Raw genomic sequence first — 19,214 nt, 5'->3', positions numbered from 1 at the left:
ACCCGAACTTCTCGTCAGCAGAGTCGCTTTTCAAAACATCCAACTCACCACTAACGTCAACAGCCTCCATTTGCAATGTTCGTTTGTTTGGGAAACAACTTCACCAAATATACTTCCATGCCAGCGTGGAACCGATGACGTCATTGATCACAAATACATCAGCTGTCACATATTTCGAAAACAGAGCATCTTTTTACATGTACCTTGCTAATCATGAAAGCCAAGGGCGAACAAAAAAAACACACTGATGAGCGTTTGTTATTTTTAAATGCAAATTGAAATAGTTATAGGATTTAATCCAATGACGAATGGCCACTGCAATTTACATGTACTTCTATTTTGCTTAATTCTTTAGAAATAAATTATGACATTTGAAAAAGTAACTATTTAATTTACCCATTGTGGTCTATAAGTTCTATCTTACCCCATACCTATCTTCCCTGGTTCAAGTATTTCAAAAACACATTGGAATCGACCTCCTTTTGACCTTTAACCTTTGACCCGATTTGTTATTGTTTGCAAATCACTGTGAAAGACACCGGGGCCCAGGATCTTGAATGATATGAGTGCAGTGGATGACTCACTCCGTCAAAACTTCTAAATTTATACCATTCCGTAACTCGTAACTTATTCGACTCAAGGGGATCGGACGAAGAACAGTACTCGGGCATCTACAGCGTGCTCTACAGTAACGCAGGTAAAAAAATCTATCAAAATCCGGGCATTTATTGCGAGTTTGCAAATTTTAATTCTTTGTTTCGCGTCTGTCGACACATCTCGTCTGCTATGTTTCATCCCAGTTCTTGGTCCGATTTGTACACAAAATAGGGAAAAGCTGAGCACCAATTAACATTTGTTGGGAAAGATCTGTCCAATAGTGGCCTTTAAATGGACACAGGCGTTGCATTTTGGACGTATCATCATAAAAAAAGTTATCGTTCTAGGTATGAGATACCATGTACTGTGTAGCAATGCTATGGTATGGTCCTAGTGTATGCGACCTTTTATTATCCATCGTTACACTTCCCGTTACATACAAGAAGAGTAGCTGAGTACAAAACGAATGTTACCATACGTTTGTAAAGATCATCAGGGTAGCAGATGTGGTGTTGTGTGCACCGCGCTGGCGGTTTGGTCGGCATTGTTGTATATCTTCGTAACTCCGCTTCTTCCAGCAGCTGACATGACGTAGCGCTCTTTGTAAACATAGGGTAGATTATGCGCATGCCCAAAACACCGTCTCTATGTACCGGAGTGGGGACTTTGACATCTTAGCGCTGTCTGGCTTGCATGGCTTGTGAAGAACTTTGAAAATCACTGATTCGGAGTTCGGTACGTTTAAAGCTGTGGAATCATATATCCGTTTCAATATATTACTTGATATGTCATACCTTAAAGCCTAAAGGTTTCGTTTTGGACATGAGGCCTTGTCTGTTGTGTGTAGTTGCCCCTCCCCCTAATCTTTGACCACATGGACACGATGGGGGTTTTGGGTGACATTTTTGTTCTACAGACAATTTTTTACTTGTATACACTTAAAGAAAGATATAGATGTTTTTTAATTATCATATTAATATTTTTTGTCGGGGGAAAAATGTAAACTTTAATATTTTTGTATAAAACTTTTATTACTACAGAGTGTGATGTAAATCCTTTATTTGCAAGCAAGCTATAAATTATTATTATGATTATGATGATGATGATTATTATTATTAATGGAAATCTTGTGAGAGTTGGGATCTGTCAGTTTAGTATTTCACTAGAGATATGCAGAAAGGACATCATAATACCAGTATGCATGAGTCATTGTATATTTACAGTACATTTACCAATGATTTTGACGATGAGATACAGCTGGATATTGATACACTACCTAATTAGGTTTGTCAGTTTGCTCGCGAATTTACCCTTTTAGTGGTCAACTTTTACAACTTTGCGCCAACATCAGACAGACTAAAACAGCAGGTGACGCAGCAAGATGTCTGTAAACTAATTTACTATGTAGTATGTTTATATCTTTACAGCAGCTATCAGTTTCAATGGTGACACACACAGAGACTGGTTGCCAAGTTTTACAAGCAGTTCAAAGTAAAGTTTGTTCATTTTACACATCACTCTATTATTTTTGAAGTCATGAACTTTATTGATATTCAACTACAAAGAACACTGTCCTCTGAGTCTAAATTTGCAGTAATGTCGTTCTTTTACCACCTCTCCGTGAATTTGAACTGCTTGTAAAACTTGGCAACCAGTCTCTGTGTGTGTCACCATTGAAACTGATAGCTGCTGTAAAGATATAACATACTATAGTAAATTAGTTTACAGACATCTTGCTGCGTCACCTGCTGTTTTCGTCTGTCTGATGTTGGCGCAAAGTTGTAAAAGTTGACCACTAAAGGGTAAATTCGCGAGCAAACTGACAAACCTAATTAGGTAGTGTATCAATATCCAGCTGTATCTCATCGTCAAAATCATTGGTAAATGTACTGTAATCATTAAATATCAACAACAATGACAAACAATTATCAAACACTGATACTGCCAGACCTATCAATATATTCCACTAGGTTGGGAGGGTGGGTGCTAGTCTCGCATCCAGACCCGAACTTTCATCTGGGCTTGATTTCAGCCACAAGTGCGAGTGCCTTTGCCAAGATTCATTCAATGTATTAAACTGTAAAAAAAGGTCTACATAGGATTGAGTGACCAAAACAGCTGCAAAACACATACACAAAGTCAGTCCCCATAACCCACTACAAAACAAGCAAAAGAAAAAGCTGACATAAAATATACAATTTAAAGTAAAATATGCAAAAGTAAAATAAATATGAAAGTTTGCTATACCATGTTGACAATTGAGTGTACCAACTTTTGTTCTTGAGTGTTACGGAAAAAATTCTAAAAACTATTTTACAGTATATATTTACTCTTGTGATAGCTTTTTGAGTAAGATTTTCTGAGCAATCAAAGCAAAAATTACAAAAATCGGACCATGTTTGGCAAAGATATGACATTTTTTGTGGTGTGAAAATGGTCAAATTTGACTGTTACGAAGGTACACTGCATTTTTCAACTTTAAGAAAATGCTGTTTTCATAATGTAAACTCTAGTAAAGGTACATGTTTTTTCTTTCTGTGTGGTCTTAAGGATGTCTAATACAAGTAGTAAGTAGCGCCATGGTATGCTATTCACCAGTTGATTAACACCATTAATAATCCAAAAATAGCCCATCGTTACGGATTTTTGCGTTTTTCATTATGGACAATTAACCAAGTGTATAACTTGGTTCTAATCTACAGTTATTTTGTAAAATGTTGTTAAAATCCATTGCAGGTATCTGTTAAGTACTGTAATAAACTCTACTGTCATAAGCATCCATTCGTTTATTTTCAAGAATTTGCCTAAGACTCAGCCTTAATTTTCCGGAAATTCATGTAGTGTCCGTACCCCACCATTTAATTCCACACCTATATTAGGCATTCAGCAAACAAAGATAAAATACATATTGTAGTACTTGGTATAGATGAATGATATATGCATTCATCTTAGACAATTACCATTCAAAAAAATATAGATGAAATATAGGCCAAATGTAGTGTCCGTACCCCCCATGTAGTGTCCGTACCCCTTTTCCAGTGGATTACACTGATTTGGATTTGACTGAAGTAAAAGGTTTGATATACCCCTAGTACACTGCTGAGTGGTTTAATTATAATGTAACCATGTATAATCAGTGTAAAGTCAAACACTAAAATGTAATTTCAATTGACAGATGGATTCAATAAGGTCATTTTGGGGTCAACACAACATACAGTACGTTTTTGTACAGGAATTTTGCCCTGGATAAAAAATAGTGCCAATGACCTTGTAGCTACAATATACATGGATGGTATGGAAGATGTACATAGTATACTACCAGATATAATGAGTGCACAGGTCCTATTCTAATGGCAGAAGAAATGTTTAATTTCGGCTCATACTTACCGACACCCCCAACCCATCCCTATATACCGGTACACAGATATTAATCAATAGCCAACATAGAAAACTGCCATCAGGGCCTATACTTTAGTTTCTTTGCTGTCTGTCTCTGACATAAGGTGGACTCTTATACAATCAGGCAACTGGATAAAAAGTCTTGAAACGTCAATGTTCATTTGACAAGGGGTTCCTGAGATGATCATTCATTAAATATGCCAAATAGCCATAACTTGATGCTGCTCAATGCCTTTTATTGCAAGTACATCTCTATATCAACAGTATGTGCCAGTATAGTAAGTGTCATTAAATGTGATGCATTACTTTTTGAGGCTTGAGCTTACATTATCTACAACTCTGCGGTAATCCACCTTGCAGAGCAGTCAGTTAGCTGAAACCCCTCGTAATAGACATTCATTTCAACAACTGGCCTAGCATCTGAAATAACTGTGCTGTGATATTTAAGAGAAATCAGAGGATATGTTTGAATCAGCTTTTGGCAAAACCATAATGAATACAATAGCATTAGTGATAAAAATGATTCTTGCATAAATATAAAAATAGCGTTGCTCGCATCTAAAAAAACGAAGTGTATGTTCCTGTTTCCTGTTTTTCACTTGCGAACAAAAGTGCTATTTGTATTTGCAAAAGGTTTTAATTTTCAATGTTTAGATAGTAGTCCGTTTTAATGACCAATTTTCAATTTTGAAGATCAACAGTAAAAATTTGGTGGCCCAAACTTGAAATGTTTGGATATCAAATTAAAGTAATACACAGACAGAGTCGGAATATAAGGTGCAATATACACACCAACTAAACTGATAAGAATGAAACTACCAACAGCTTCAATGATATCAAATGTTGGACGTCAGTAAAAAAAAATTCACTTATTTCCCAGTTGTGTGAGTAGTATGTGTGACTCAAAATGTGAATATTTATTGGTTTCAGATAAAATGTATAACTATAATTTGACAATTATTGTAAGCAAATGTATTGGAAGTCAACATGATTGTCCACAAAAAGCTGAAAGTTGTGATCAATAGCAGAAAAACACCGGTCATTTGTTCAATGATCCATGATAAATTCGCACCTTGGAAGGAACAAATTTATATAGTGTCAGGGAGTTAGGTAGTCAAATTTGTTGTTTATTCTGTTTGTGTGGTGGAGTGACCTGATATCATCCTAAATTGCTCATGTTCTCAATCATGTTTATGAGTTGCACTGCGCTACCCTCCATATAGACTCTCCACAGTCGCTGTGCCTTGTTTTGTGCGCGCCCACGATGGGCCTGCATTCGAAGGCTACGCTGTGCTAGCTGTGAGCACGCGCTGCCAGACACAGCGACTGTCGGTTTTTGCAAGTAAAAGAATATTCATAAGGGTAGTGTCGTCAAAAGAAACACCTATCTAACTGGGCGGAGAAAATTTTTACTAGTAGCTGGTAGACTTATATACGCAGTATGTTTTTATTTTTCATTTTTAATCTTATTTGGCTATGGTACTTGTCATTTTTTTTTGATTAACGGATGTGTGCAGTTCTATAAAGTACCCGGATCAGGCAGAAATCCGACCGGTCGCTTGCAAGAACGTCCAGACCCTGGGATTCGCGTCGTGTGTTCCAACAGGGAAGAACGCGAATCGCAGGGTCTCTGCCAGACTACCCTCCATACTGTGATGATTTACTTAATCAACCAATGGCCTGTCAACTGTCTGTATGTTTATATATAAACACAATGATTGGACTAAGACAGATACTACCGTATGTTCACATTCACAAAATTTAGGTCGGACCTGGGCAAGGTACAATAATCCTCTGTGGGAAAAATTTGGTTCACCTTCACATTTTACAGGACCTGCCTAGTTTTTCCCAAAAAAATTAATCTAACTGCTAAATGACATTTGAACTGCAGAGACATCTCCAGTATTGGTTTCATGAACTTTATGAGACAGAATTGGACTTGCAGATTGTACAGAAATGCATGTAACAAGTGCACAGTGTTTCTGATGTCTTTGTTAACTAATGCCTTTCTTTCAAGTAATGTTAATCAGATGATGTGGTCCCACTTGTGGAGCAAAACCTGGTGGGAAGATATTGTGTTGAGAACATGGAATGATAAAGACTGGAGCGAAAACTTTTAGGTTCAGTTGGGCATCATCTGGGTCCAGACATGACCCAAATTTTGAGGCAGTACTGGATTCCCCTATTGCCCAGCCAAAACTAGACCCATTCTGGCCTGACCTAGAGTGTCCATATTGACAATATTGAGTTGACTCAAAACCTGGGCTGGCCCAGTGCTGACATAAACTACTCAATGTAAAAATGACATGTACTGGAGTCTGTATTCACAGTAGAGTGCATCTTGCCACATGGCATTCTTGTGGATACAGATCTCTTATCAGTGTTTGGGTATTCCTCAACGAAATATTAGCTAAAGGTGATCCACTATATTATATCATAAATAACCTCAGATTTGTTTTCTTGGTCAACTTTCACTACAAACTGATACCAAATATGACTGCATTGTTTTCACAGTTTACAAAACTGTCTTAAAAGATATCTGGGGTTGGTATAGGTTATTTAAGGTCGCAGACTAAAGATTAGCTCCAAAAATACAAAATTACTGCCATGGTCGTTTCCCCCCCCCCCCCCCCCCCCCAAAGTTTGAAGAAATAAGTTGGCTTAGTTTGTGTCTTGGGACTTATATACCAAATTACAAAGCTATGAGACAAGGTTTTTTAGAAGATTTTTTAACGAAAATTTGCAAAAATTGCCTCCAAAACACAAATTTATTATTTTTCCTGAAGCCATACGAAAATATCTAAGTATATCCTAAGTCATCTGTATACCAAATATCAAATCTTATGCGATAGATGAGAATATATGAATTGATTATTCAGTGAATCCACTGTGAATCAGTTGTGTGTTGGGTTGGTTTCCTTCAGTTGAATAATAAGATAAAACAATTTTGTTTCTCTACACATGACATTGACAAGAGACACTTCATCTCATGAAGAGTAAATTTCATTATTTCAAGTACATGTACTGAAATGACATATTTCTACATCAAGCAATTTGTTGATAAAATGTTATCTTGACAGGTCCACTGATACAACTGTTATGTTGCAACTTGACCTTTTTCAAAATTATTGATCTGTCTTTAAAAACAGTTGTCTTTTCTTCCAGTAGCATGTCATATTGACCAGTATTTGGCTTGTCAACACACATGTACAAGCATTGCCATTTTTTGTTCAATAAATTTTAGTTCAGACTTAACTTTAGTAGAAAACAATTTTAATGCATGTTGTGTAGTGTCCGTACCCCACCCCACAAACTAGTTAAATACAACTATTAATCAGTGAGTAGGGTTAATATTAGAAATTTTATAGCTTGATGATTTTACTGTTTTATCAAAAAACTTAAAAGTTTTCAATTTGTTCTTATTGTTGATGCAAAATTTAAATTTGAGTATTGTTCTCAGAATAACATTAAACCATAAACCATAAATACAGTTTAATAATTTCTTCAATTAGTTACACTTTGGTGAAAAGTTTACATGAGAAGGCAAAATGGGAAGAAAACCATGTTTCTTCATCAATTAATCAGCTATTATTTCTACACTAAATGTAAATGATCAGCTTCAGTACAGGTTTGCTTTGGGCTGGTGTTGTAGTGTCCGTACCCCTTGTACATACTTATGAAATATTTTGATGAGTCTTTCCAACATGGACTAACATATGAAAGAATGCTATATATCATAGCTATGCATGCTGCCAATTATCATTTTAAGTTTTGGGATTCACTGTGGAAGATTATTAAGCAATAATTGAAATGTGTTCGTTGTTCTTTCAAAAATAAAGTGTTTTGTTTGTTTTGCTTTGAAGAACAACATTGTTTAAACCCGGTGGAATTCAAAGATTCTCTACAAAAGTCATTTTATGATGTAAGGCTAACTGTATTGATTTGCATTTGGTAAAAGTATTGTATATTCTCCCCTAAATTTTGCAAGGGTGCAAAATTTTTCTTTAATTTTCTAAATTGTGTAGTGTCCGTACTACATGTAAGGGTACGATAAAGAAGGCCTGTTTATTATGGAACTAAGACAGTTTGTGCGAAACCATTTCTGCACTATATATGTGGCATATGTACCTAAGTCCTGGTAAGGTTTTCACATTAAAACAATGAGGTTGAAATTTGGCCATTTTTGACCCCTACTTTGTACACTCAATTGTGAAAATGCCGTATACCATGTAGTAACTCTGTGAGGAAAAACAAAGTTCTGTCACAACAAGACTTTGTTTTCTTCAAAATAAGCCAATGCAATCAGCAACCACCAAAGAATTCCAAAACTTTGAGTTTGAATAGCTGTCACTGAAGTACATTCTATTTGTCAATAATAGAACCATGATTTTATTTGTAATCAGTCCAATAAAAGAGTTCACATCTTCATTGACCATGGCCAACAATAGCTCACCAACAATAGGCTTTGTTACGTGCAGCATGCATGTATCTACCTATTCTTGTTGTTTTGTTTTTCTGAAATAATAACAGCCATTTTTAACCTTTCAATGTCCATTGTGTGCAATAAATCATGATACTTTGTACTGGATGTATAATTATGATCAGCTTGTAAACTTTTCCCGTCCTTTGTTGACACAATATACGCAGAAACTGAAAGATATGCAGACTTACAATACAAGGATGTTGCATCAAAAAGGTATCAGGGACATAGGCTATATGAAATTGATGAGGAAAACAGATTAATTCTTGTGCTGACCAACACATTATTACAATGAGTTTAGTTCATTTCCAATGGTTGATGTCATGTTATTATCTTTTCTCCCCCAAATGCCAATGAGAACCCTGGCAACTGTACTCCTAGCTGCAAAATTGTAGCGCTACGGTGAGGCGGTCGGTGATTTTTGGTTTTTGCGACTTCGCTCACCAGTAGCGCTACAAGGCCGATGGCCCTGGGGAGTATCATATAAGCGCGTCGTACTCGACCAGGCGTTTTGATGTGGAATGCAACATATTTACTGCATTTGGTCGTACCGATTTATCACTACTGAAGACTAAACAGTATACTGCACTAACTTTGTCATTTATGGGGTTTGGAATTTGTTCAAACACGACGATCGCGTTCTGAAAACATTGAGCGTGGGGCGTCGGTGTTTGTGGGAGCCGCCATTACCAGAAGTTGGTAATGACGGCTCCCAGAAATGTTTCGGAACGCGATCGTCGTGTTTGAACAAATTCCAAACCCCATAAATGACAAAGTTAGTGCAGTATACTGTTTAGTCTTCAGTGGTGATAAATCGGTACGACCAAATGCAGTGCGTAAATATGTTGCATTCCACATCAAAACGCCTGGTCGAGTACGACGCGCTTATATGATACTCCCCAGGGCCATCGGCCTTGTAGCGCTACTGGTGAGCGAAGTCGCAAAAACCAAAAATCACCGACCGCCTCACCGTAGCGCTACAATTTTGCAGCTACTGTACTCCTACTCCCAGATAACATAAGAGAGTTTCTTTGCACCGTGTACTGGATGGAAAATATTTCATTCTGAATGGAACAGTTTCTGCAAGTCGCATTCTCTGATTCTTGAACAGTTGACTATCTATTACCCTATGGACCCTCTCTTACCCTAAGCTGACTCCCCCAAAATCTTAATGGGCATTGCTAATGACACCAATAGAAACGATATGGTTAAACCATTTTGTAGCAACTCATCGGGAAAGTCAAAGGTCAACGAACACAGAAAAAAATGATGGTAGTAATAGTAAAGTTCATCTCTTATTCACAAACTCTGTTGCAAAACTGAAATTTAACAGGATTCTATTTTCTTGCAAATTTCAACTTCATAAGAATTATATTAAAAGGAAAAATAACACATTTACAATCTCTACATATTTGAAAATTCAATATTTTGATTTCTGTAGTAGTGATTTTGAGTTGAACCTTTACTACCATAATATTGAGGCATTCCATCTCTTGTTGTCCCAAAATATTTATTTTCATTCTCACTGCCCTTTTCATTGGGACTTGCCTGTGATATTCTCACAAGGCAGCATTTTTTCTGCGCGATGAACCTACGCAAAGATCAGCGTTTAATGGTAGCATGAGTAGCGATTGCCATAAAGAGGCCAGTATGCCACTGCCCATGACAGTGGCCTTAACAGCACCTGAAAGTGTGTATGGTTTGGAAATCAACAGTGATGCTCTGCCATCATTATGTAATTTTGCATAATTTAATATATTGTTGTGAACCATCAGGTCACCGTGACAGCAATCTCATTGACCTCAAAATGCAATATTACCATATGCTGACCTCGGTGCTGATAGCATCTTACTGACATTCTCTCTCAAACTGTTCATTTCGTACCTTTCAAGGTTGTTCTCTCTCTGCATCCTGCAACCATGGCAACCAGTTCTGAAGCCTCATCCTCAGCCCTGCCTGGCGGAGTGTCCGTACCGGACGCGTTCAAAGCCAAGTACAGCGACCATTCTCCGGAGAATTTTGACTACATCTCCATAGCCGTACCAAACAACAAAGCAAGTAAGACACACTACTATCTATTACAGCAACTTTTTGATCAAATTTGTGTCGTATTTGTTCTGTAAACTAAGTACATGTACTTCTTTGTGCCACATCATGAAACACATTCAGCATTAACCTGGCTATTATATTATTTTTGACAGAAGAATTCTAGTAGAGACTAAAATTCAGTCCTCGACACTGGCATTGAACATTTCACACCTATCAGCTGTTATACAGGTTGAATTGAATATTTTAACATGATTGTACATGCTGGTAGGATTCAGCATTACCAATTGGTAGAAGCACGATACTGTCTGTGGCAATGTGCAAGAATCAACAGGTTGTTGTATGAGAAACTTCAAATCCTTGCTTTACAAATAAGATACAGTCGCCATCCAGTGAATATGCTATTCCGATGGGTTAACTACCAGTCATTCTAATGAAACACTGGAATATAAGGTCATGATAATGAAAATGGCTGAGTTGTGTGACCTCAGTGTCAAGAATGAATGGTGGACCAGCAGATGGTTGTATGGATGATTTTAGCATGGTACCAATAGGCTCTATGAATTAATATGGACATTTGGTGTGGAACAACTATAAAAGCCAGGTTTATCTACAAAGTCAATTATACATGTACCACTGAACTAGAACTTTTGTAAAATGACGTATTCCAGCAATTCAGTGTGTTCTACTGGTGTAATGCCAAACATGTACACATATTTCACATCTGGACAAGCCTTTTTTGTGACTCCAATGTGACATCATGCGAAAGTATTTTTGTGATATGAAGTAATATTAAAATTCCATAATTTACTGCAATTGGAAAACACAAATTCTTTGTTTAAAATAAGTTACAGCAACAGAACAGAAGAGAATTCACAGTAATTAGTGGTCGTATCGTTGACAGTTACGGTGTTCAATTTTGTTCAACTTGTGGATTAATACACATGAAAATACCATCATGTGGAGGTTAGGCTGGGTCATGAAAATGGCATATTTCTACTAGTGGTATACGTCAATTTCATTCACCTGGTTACCTTTTCAAATTTGTTTACCAGATTCCATGTTGGTGCCAGCATGCCTCACTCTCAACGACTGCTGCATAGACTGTGCAGGGAATGATGGGGAGATTGCACAGCTGTGTACCGGGGTAAGAGAGCTGGACCTTGCAAAGAACAATTTACAAGACTGGACAGAGGTAATTTTTACACACACATTGTAAATGTGTTAATCTCTTGAAAAGTTGCTGTTCAGGCTTGCCAACCTGTAGACGATGGCTGTGGAAATACCATCTGAAATGGATGAGTTTGCTGTTGTTGTACATGTGACTAGGAAAGTGCAATTTTCTATGTCAAATAATGCATAATTTTCTACTTTTCTTTGAGAGAGAGAGAGAGAGAGAGAGAGAGAGAGAGAGCACAGTTTCAATACTTTTATCATATTGATGCTGTCCCTTTAAGAGTAAGTAATTTATGGTTGGACCAAAATTTAATATTTATTCACAATCTTACATACTGGGGGTATGCCAAACTCATAATTGACAGTTCGCAAAAATTACACTGGAATAGATTTCACATATATCAATGATGTTTACAAGTAAAGTTGGTGATATCGTGATATCTTTGTCAACCAACATTTCAATCCATCATTATCATAAACAATGTTCCCGCTAAGGCTTATTTGCGCGCTAATTGCGCAGTGTCTCCGACTGCTCTCGCAGTGAAATTTCATGTTTTGCGCAACTTTAGTCTATCATTTCAATCGGTATTAGTATTGGAAACAATAACTCAGAGCGAAATGTGCGATCTCAGCGTAGATTTTACTTCCGCTTTTCGAGTTTAGCGCCCATTAGCGGCGCAGTTGCCACCAACGTTCATTGTACGTTGTGACGTACCTCAATAAATTAGCATATACATGAACGGACCCAGCTGTGAGGCAATCAGGCGTATCTCAAGTTGCGCACCCTCTCGAAACCTCAGAGGGAACACTAATCATCAACCCTTTCCAGTGGAACTCTCACTGCCGCTCTTTCATTCCCAGGTCATTTCAGTCATATCGCAACTTCCGGATTTAGAATTCCTCAACCTGGGTTCCAATCCACTGATGCATTCCATCCCTCCCGGCCTGGTGGACACAGTTTCCATGGCAACAATCAAGAGACTGGTGCTGAACAATACGGGCGTGAAATGGGAAATTGTCCATGAGTTACTCAGAGTTATGACAGGGTAAGGTGATGTCATGTTATATCAGACATTGAGAAATCTTTTTACACTGCATCTGAGCCAATTTTGATCTGCATCCCTTAAAACTATATATGTGAGCAAGGCCAGAGCAAATTAAATACTTCCTTTTGCAGACGCTCAAAATTTTGAAAGATAAGCAGGTAGGTGGTTCAAAATCATATCTTGACAGACCATAATTTTGTGTCACTTTTTACCACAGCGTACCTACTGCACAAGTGTGCACAATTATCAAAATAGAGCCCCCCTCCCCAAAGTGCAAGGATTTGCCTTTGCTGTACACATTTTATCCTGTACACCCCTAATTCACCGTGAACAGGTCCACTCATACCAATGATATAGCAATGAGTTTTGGCCAAACCATTGCTGTGAAAGGGTATATATTCATGGTCCCTCGCCGCATGCCTTTAATTTTCACGTTTGAGTATTTTTAATTGTAAATTTTTTTTCTCACAGAGTTTAGAGAATTTGGACTGGAAGGTGTAAGTGAAGGACCCTATTCTTTTATGTGTTGTTGTATATTTTCTGCAGGTTAGAAGAAATACATTTGAGTTTGAACAACTTCGGGACGGTTGAAATTAGCGATGACACCTACCCCAAGGTCAAGATGTTCCAGTTCAACAATAACAGCATAACAGATTTCCGGGAAATTTGCAAGCTCGGGAAAATGTTCCCAGGGCTGGAACACCTCTACCTGATTGAAAACAACATTAAAGATCTCTCAGGGGACATTCCGGCATCTTTTCCGTGTCTGAAGTGTATCAGTCTTAGCGGCACAGAAATAAACAGCTGGGAAGCATTGGAGAAGTTCAATTTGTTTCCGACTCTGACTGACATTCGTATGAAAGGGTTGCCTCTACTGAAAAAGTATCCCGAGGTGAAGAGGCGCCCTCTAGTGGTGGCAAGGCTACCACGGGTCACAAGGCTCAATGGGAGTAGGGTGCTGGATGAAGAACGTCTCGATGCTGAAAGGCTTTTTATCAGACACTACATGAAGAAAAAGCCAGAGCAGCAGCCACAGAGGTGAGTATTGGAATTCAAAGTCAACAGTGTGCCCTCAACGATGAACCGAACCCCAACAATGAACCGAACCTAGCCACATTACCTGGGATAATTCTCTTTGAGTCAAGAAAATTTTATGTGTCTCATGCACCTGTGAAAAGCACTGATGAGAAGTTTTCTTTGATTCCTGAACTGACAAATAAAATGTAGAAATGCCATGGGTTGAAAGGCACACTGACTGTAATTCAAAATATTGAGAGAGAGAGAGAGAGAGAGAGAGAGAGAGAGAGAGAGAGAGAGAGAGAGAGAGAGAGAGATTGATTCTCGAAAGCGGCAAGTTGCATGGATTTACCAGGCCTCATTATCCACATAGATTCAGCTCCAAGCTTAATGGGTCTTTCAAGTTCGACAAAACTCTTTAATTTGTTGTTTAGATTTTCACATTGTCCTTGTTAACCAATGTACAATCACGTTGAATATTCTGGTACAGACACATTATGGGAAGTCCTGATGAAAGGCCAATTTTCCATGTCCACAAAGGATATTCTCAAACTTTCTGACATGTGTAATTCTTGTTTCTTCAGCATTGAATCCTGTCTTTCTTCAGTTTCAATCTTGTTGTAGCCGAGATCGTTTCTCACTGCTACTGAAGTTGTTTCTTTTGTGAACCTCCACTTCATCCCTGTCATTCACAATGGTTTGACCCAAATTTATTGTTATCAATGATGATTGTGGACATATTTACAGGGAATCAGGGGTGAACAGGTTGAAGGGTTTATATTCTGCCATCGATGCATATCCCTCTGTATGTCAAACATACCCTTGGATACACAAGGATTGTACTTGGATTTGATAGCCGAAGGGTCAAAGTTTAGGTCAGAGGTTAGGTCACAGTTACAAAAGAGCTGAAATTCATTTGTTCATACAAAATCTTTGTTTGCCCCCATCCAGATACCATGACCTGGTGGCAATACATGGCAAACTCGACGAACTTGTTGACCTTGACCTTCGACCCACCGATTGGGCCGATTGCGTGATCAAGTTCGAGAGCAAGCAGACGCTGATGAAAGTGAACACCACACAGACAGTCTCCGAGTTCAAGAAGACCCTGGGGCACTTTGCCGAGCTCCCCGTCAACAGATTCCGTTTGTTCCATCTGGAGCAAGAGATGAATGAACAAGGTTTCATGGAAGAGATCAGGTACAACACGCTATGTCTCCACAGCTACAGGGTCAAGGACGGAGACGAGTTCCACATTGTGCCAAAAATCATGTAGACCACCCCTGCCAGCCACAGTGAATTAGCCCAACCCAATTCAATCATTACATACACTGGCACAGAAGGAAGACCATACCATTGTACACAGTGATCTCAGGATACAGGGGTGGGTGAACTGAAGAGAGGCTGTACCATGTTAATCAAGATATTGCTGAAGATTTTATGTAGAGTAAACATGGTAATGTTTTAAGTCGGACATTTTCAATACTGATTTTTTAACTAAATTATGAAATCCCTTTTCAATCACTATTTATTGATTACTCCCATTGGAGATATAGAAATAAAACTTACAGATTCAAATGGTTGTTTTTTTACAAAGAGGAGTTTGTGTTCAGAATTTATCCCATTCAGGCCTGAATTTACGCAGGCTTTTCTTGAAAGTCAATTGTACATGTGGCTTGTGTTTTGTCTTGTTTGTTTTATTTCTTTCTTTCGTTTGTTTGTCATGTTTTATTCATAACAAATAATGCACAATGTGATTCTGGCCACATCCTAAAAAATGGCAGAATGACGAGGAAGGTTAGTTATGCTATGATATGCACAGTGAAAGAGAAAGGTTTAATCTTTTGCAGTGTTCTCCCAGGAACCATTCAAGAATAGAGGAAAACGATAGAAACTCGGCAACAGATCAATGATAAATAATTTTATTACATGAAAATTTCTAGCGAGAGCGTTGCAAGTTGCATACTTCCAAAGGTAAATGCAAAGCAGTCTGTCTCCTAATCAAGAATAAAAAATACGGAAGGGGTCACCTGGCGAGTTTTGGATTAGAGAAACACAGTACCAAAGACTGACCATCTTTGAAGCCCAGCATGGCCGACATGCCCTGTGTTTACTCAGTGTTGAGAAATTACACTGTGTTCACAAAAAGCCAAGAACTTACGGTTCGTACAATGGTTCCCTGAAATCTCATCAAATCATGTCACACTTGTAACAGGTGCTAGTTTGTTTGGTATATGTACTCCGTGTACTTGTTGTGTGTATGTTTGTCTAAGCTGAAACTTTTACTTTTGGCAAAATTTAAAGAAAACAAATTTGAGCTCAGAATCACCTAGGCAGTACAGAGTCCCTGGTGCTTTCTTTGCCTAAAATATCTATGTAGCCCACTGTGGCCAGTGGTGTTGAATATGCTTTTCCCCCACAGCCAAGAGGCGCAATCCTTTGGTATTTCTAGAGAGAGGTGAATTATTTGAGGGCCCTATGCTGCAAAGTTATTGAAAAATGAAACTGTCTTGTTGAAAGTCCCTATATTTTCAAAGCCACAGGGATTAGTAAAAGTTGCCATTCTGTTGTAAAATAACCGGGTTTTTTGGTAACATTTTAATCAATGCAGAACGTGCTAGACTAAAAGTGCAATCACTCCCACAAACAGTATTTTTTATTTAAAATACTCTTTAAAAATTGCTAAAAGGGAAGCGGTCGTCGGAACTGCGCGTTTGCGGCTTGCTTGTTTACAAACAATGTATTTCATGCATGATATCCAGATGCATCATGCCAACATAGCTGCAACATTTAAATTTTACGATGTACATTATTACAAAGTTTAACTTGTTTTAACTTTCATCAATGGCCAATGTACCTTGGACACAATGTTTACATCGGTCATAGGGGTCCCTAGCGACCTTTTTAGGGCAGTTCTGATGACCGCCCCTTTTAAACTTCAAAGATTTGAAGATTTTCATTTGACTTCGATTACACTTTTTCCCCTGAGTAGCTAATAATTGCATGGCAGTAATCTATGTCTTTGTTACATATCATAGATATGTATACTAGGTCTTTGTGATTTCAAATCTTGATACCAGAAACTGTGCAGTATCATCAACATATTATTAGATGTAAACAGCTCTGGAGTAGATATTTCTCCCTTATACCCCTACACCTCTAATTTCCCTGTTTAAAAAGCCGTAAGGAGTGTACCACATTTTGATGATGAAGTTGGTAAAATTGACAATGTGTTACACTTCAATGAAACAAATGTACCAGTCATTTGTAATAATGTTGACTTTTTTCTTTTTTTGTGTTTCTGCTGTTTGTTGTTTTTTAACGTCTTCCTTTTCAACATTTGTCATACATATCATAGACAGAGATAAATTCTCTGGTCTAGTACCTATAAGGTGTATTTTGGCTTCGTGCTGAACTTTGATTAAAAACGCAAATATTCACTTGTAGAGAATCAACTGTGATAGGAAGGTGATGTATTGATTGTATCCTTTTTGATAATGCCAGTGTTTATTTGGTAATTTGATGTAATGTGATAAAAACTGGGGATGCCCTTGTGATCAAACTTGAAATCACACCCAGTCACCAGTGTTTAAGATACAAGATTGTTTTCCTGCAGAACACACACAGTATATCATGTGTCACCATGGCATCACAGTCTGTGTACTTCCATATCAAGGCAAATTAGTTGTAAATCCAAGTGAATGATGCTAGATGGTAATTTTAAGTTTATAAGCGGACTCACAGATACAAGATCATAAATTCTATGAGTTTTAGACATTTTTTATAGCAGAGTTTGATCTTAGAATGTACTTCAACCGTGTCCCATGCTTTGTAAATGTCCTCTTGATACATGTCCCCAGATGTAACTGAGTTTGTGGATGCTACACGCTTCGCCTTTGATAGTTTTTACCATATTTTAAATACAATCATAATTCTGTGTTGGACTCACCCATACGATCTTGAATTTTTATACAGATGTTAAAACATTCAGAATTCTGCACCAAAAATCCCCAAAGGATTTTGTTTTATATTCAGGGCAAAGGATCTGTAACTTTTGATTTTATAAATTATTTCTGTTGTATATTATATTATAAGTTTATGTTTTATTCACCTCTGTAAAGTATGTTGAAATGCAAAGTTAGAAGCCTTGTAAAACACCAAGCACTGTACGGGTTATTCATGTCATTGTTGACAATGTTATCAAAGTCTAGATGAATAGAAAAACAACATCAGACATTATATATGCACAGCCAATGTTGTTCAGTTGAACAACAGACGTATCGATATTATTTGTAAGAGAGAATAAGAATATATTTTATAACGCTGATAAAAAATATCACGATTGATCTGAACCATATGGAGGTGGACTGATCCATGCTGGAAAAATAGGGATAATAGTATTGCGGGAAGCCCTGTGAACTTCTCCAGACTGAGTGAAATACAGAATGTAATGCTGGCTCATTCAAGGTTACTGGGTTGGAAAGTACTATTTTGGTAATAGATACTGATATTTACCTTTTGAATCAAAGTTTGTACAGACATTCCTTTGTTTTCTGTGGCAGGGCTGGGTCATTATGGAGTAGGACGGTGTCAAATATTGATCACTAGGAAATCAATAGCATGCGTGACTTGAATATTGCAGAGAATAGAGTCCATAGTTGATGGACCAGGGTGCAGCCACACAAAGAGAAAATGCAAATTATATGCTAATAAAGAATAAACATTGATACATTGTTACAATATAACCTATGCATATTTATTATTGATAACTTAGCAATATACAGTAGTGCACCTGAGGTGTGAATGAAGATTAAGGGACAGAAAACTCCCCATCGAACTGAAAAGGTTTTCATGAGGGGCGTCTTGCCCATTCTTGGATCTTTGGAACTTTTTTCGATGGGGGAGATCCATTCATTGGGCGGTGGGATTTGTCAATAGGTGAAGGAGAAAATAAACGATAATTTGATCCTGTAATGGCTTGAGGAAAAAAGAAATGATTGAAATCAAATTGCTGTCACAGGGAGAGAAAAACATTTCTGCCATATCTATTTCCTCCAACACCGCCCCCAGAAATCAAATACCGGTAGTTCTTCCCTCAGTTACAATTGAGTACTAAGAAAGACCGAGGGATCTGGGACTAGTGTTTGTAACTCTAACATCTCTGTAGTATAATTAGATTTATGTGGTCTGTAGCTGGTGCACCAATCGTCACTCTTGCTTTACCAAATGTCTTGCATATTTACATTAAATTACAAAGAGCTTCCTTTAGTTTACTGTTTAATCAGCTGATGGTAGTGTGCATTTTGTGTTTGTGGTGGTGTTGCCAAGACCTAGAGGTGTAAAATATTAGAAGGGGTACAGTTTATGTACTGTACATCAGTAAATGTTTCTGGAATAATGGGTAATTCTTTATCCATAACAAAACGCTGAGAAGTGGTTGTCACTCTCTTAAA

General features: G+C 37.7%; 2 protein-coding genes across 4 annotated transcripts in view; one reads left to right on the top strand and one right to left on the bottom strand.

Moving 5' to 3' along the window:
* The window catches only part of LOC139126988 (prenylated Rab acceptor protein 1-like), a 19,993-nt gene extending 19,851 nt beyond the window's left edge, over nucleotides 1-142 (bottom strand). For both annotated transcript variants that reach the window (XM_070692907.1, XM_070692908.1), the window contains exon 1: nucleotides 3-142. In XM_070692907.1, coding sequence (XP_070549008.1) covers nucleotides 3-70 — 68 coding nt within the window. In that variant the 5' untranslated portion in view covers nucleotides 71-142. The remainder of the gene's footprint in view (nucleotides 1-2) is intronic.
* Nucleotides 143-545: 403 nt separating this feature from the next.
* On the top strand, nucleotides 546-15,339 carry LOC139127052 (tubulin-specific chaperone cofactor E-like protein). 2 transcript variants are annotated; one of them, XM_070692975.1, is made up of 6 exons: nucleotides 546-697; nucleotides 10,369-10,534; nucleotides 11,578-11,717; nucleotides 12,560-12,744; nucleotides 13,291-13,782; nucleotides 14,713-15,339. In XM_070692975.1, the coding sequence occupies exons 2-6, from the start codon at nucleotides 10,396-10,398 to the stop codon at nucleotides 15,035-15,037; spliced, it is 1,281 nt and encodes a 426-aa protein (XP_070549076.1). In that variant the 5' UTR covers nucleotides 546-697; nucleotides 10,369-10,395; the 3' UTR covers nucleotides 15,038-15,339. The 2 variants fall into 2 exon arrangements, with proteins under 2 accessions (XP_070549076.1, XP_070549077.1); XM_070692976.1 differs by lacking the exon at nucleotides 546-697 and adding an exon at nucleotides 1,274-1,332 and having other exon boundaries at nucleotides 14,713-15,206.
* The last annotated feature ends 3,875 nt before the right edge of the window (nucleotides 15,340-19,214 follow it).

The sequence above is a fragment of the Ptychodera flava genome, unplaced genomic scaffold (genome assembly GCF_041260155.1).
Source record: "Ptychodera flava strain L36383 unplaced genomic scaffold, AS_Pfla_20210202 Scaffold_28__1_contigs__length_4768798_pilon, whole genome shotgun sequence".
Taxonomy (NCBI): domain Eukaryota; kingdom Metazoa; phylum Hemichordata; class Enteropneusta; family Ptychoderidae; genus Ptychodera; species Ptychodera flava.
Note: the sequence above shows the minus strand (reverse complement) of the source record. Positions and strands in the feature narration are given on the sequence as shown.

Coding starts and splice junctions, on each gene's coding strand:
- LOC139127052 (XM_070692975.1), top strand. CDS start 10,396: ATGGCAACCAGTTCTGAAGCCTCATCCTCAGCCCTGCCTGGCGGAGTG. Junction 10,535..11,577: donor CGTACCAAACAACAAAGCAA/GTAAGACACACT, acceptor TTTGTTTACCAG/ATTCCATGTTGGTGCCAGCA. Junction 13,783..14,712: donor CCAGAGCAGCAGCCACAGAG/GTGAGTATTGGA, acceptor GCCCCCATCCAG/ATACCATGACCTGGTGGCAA.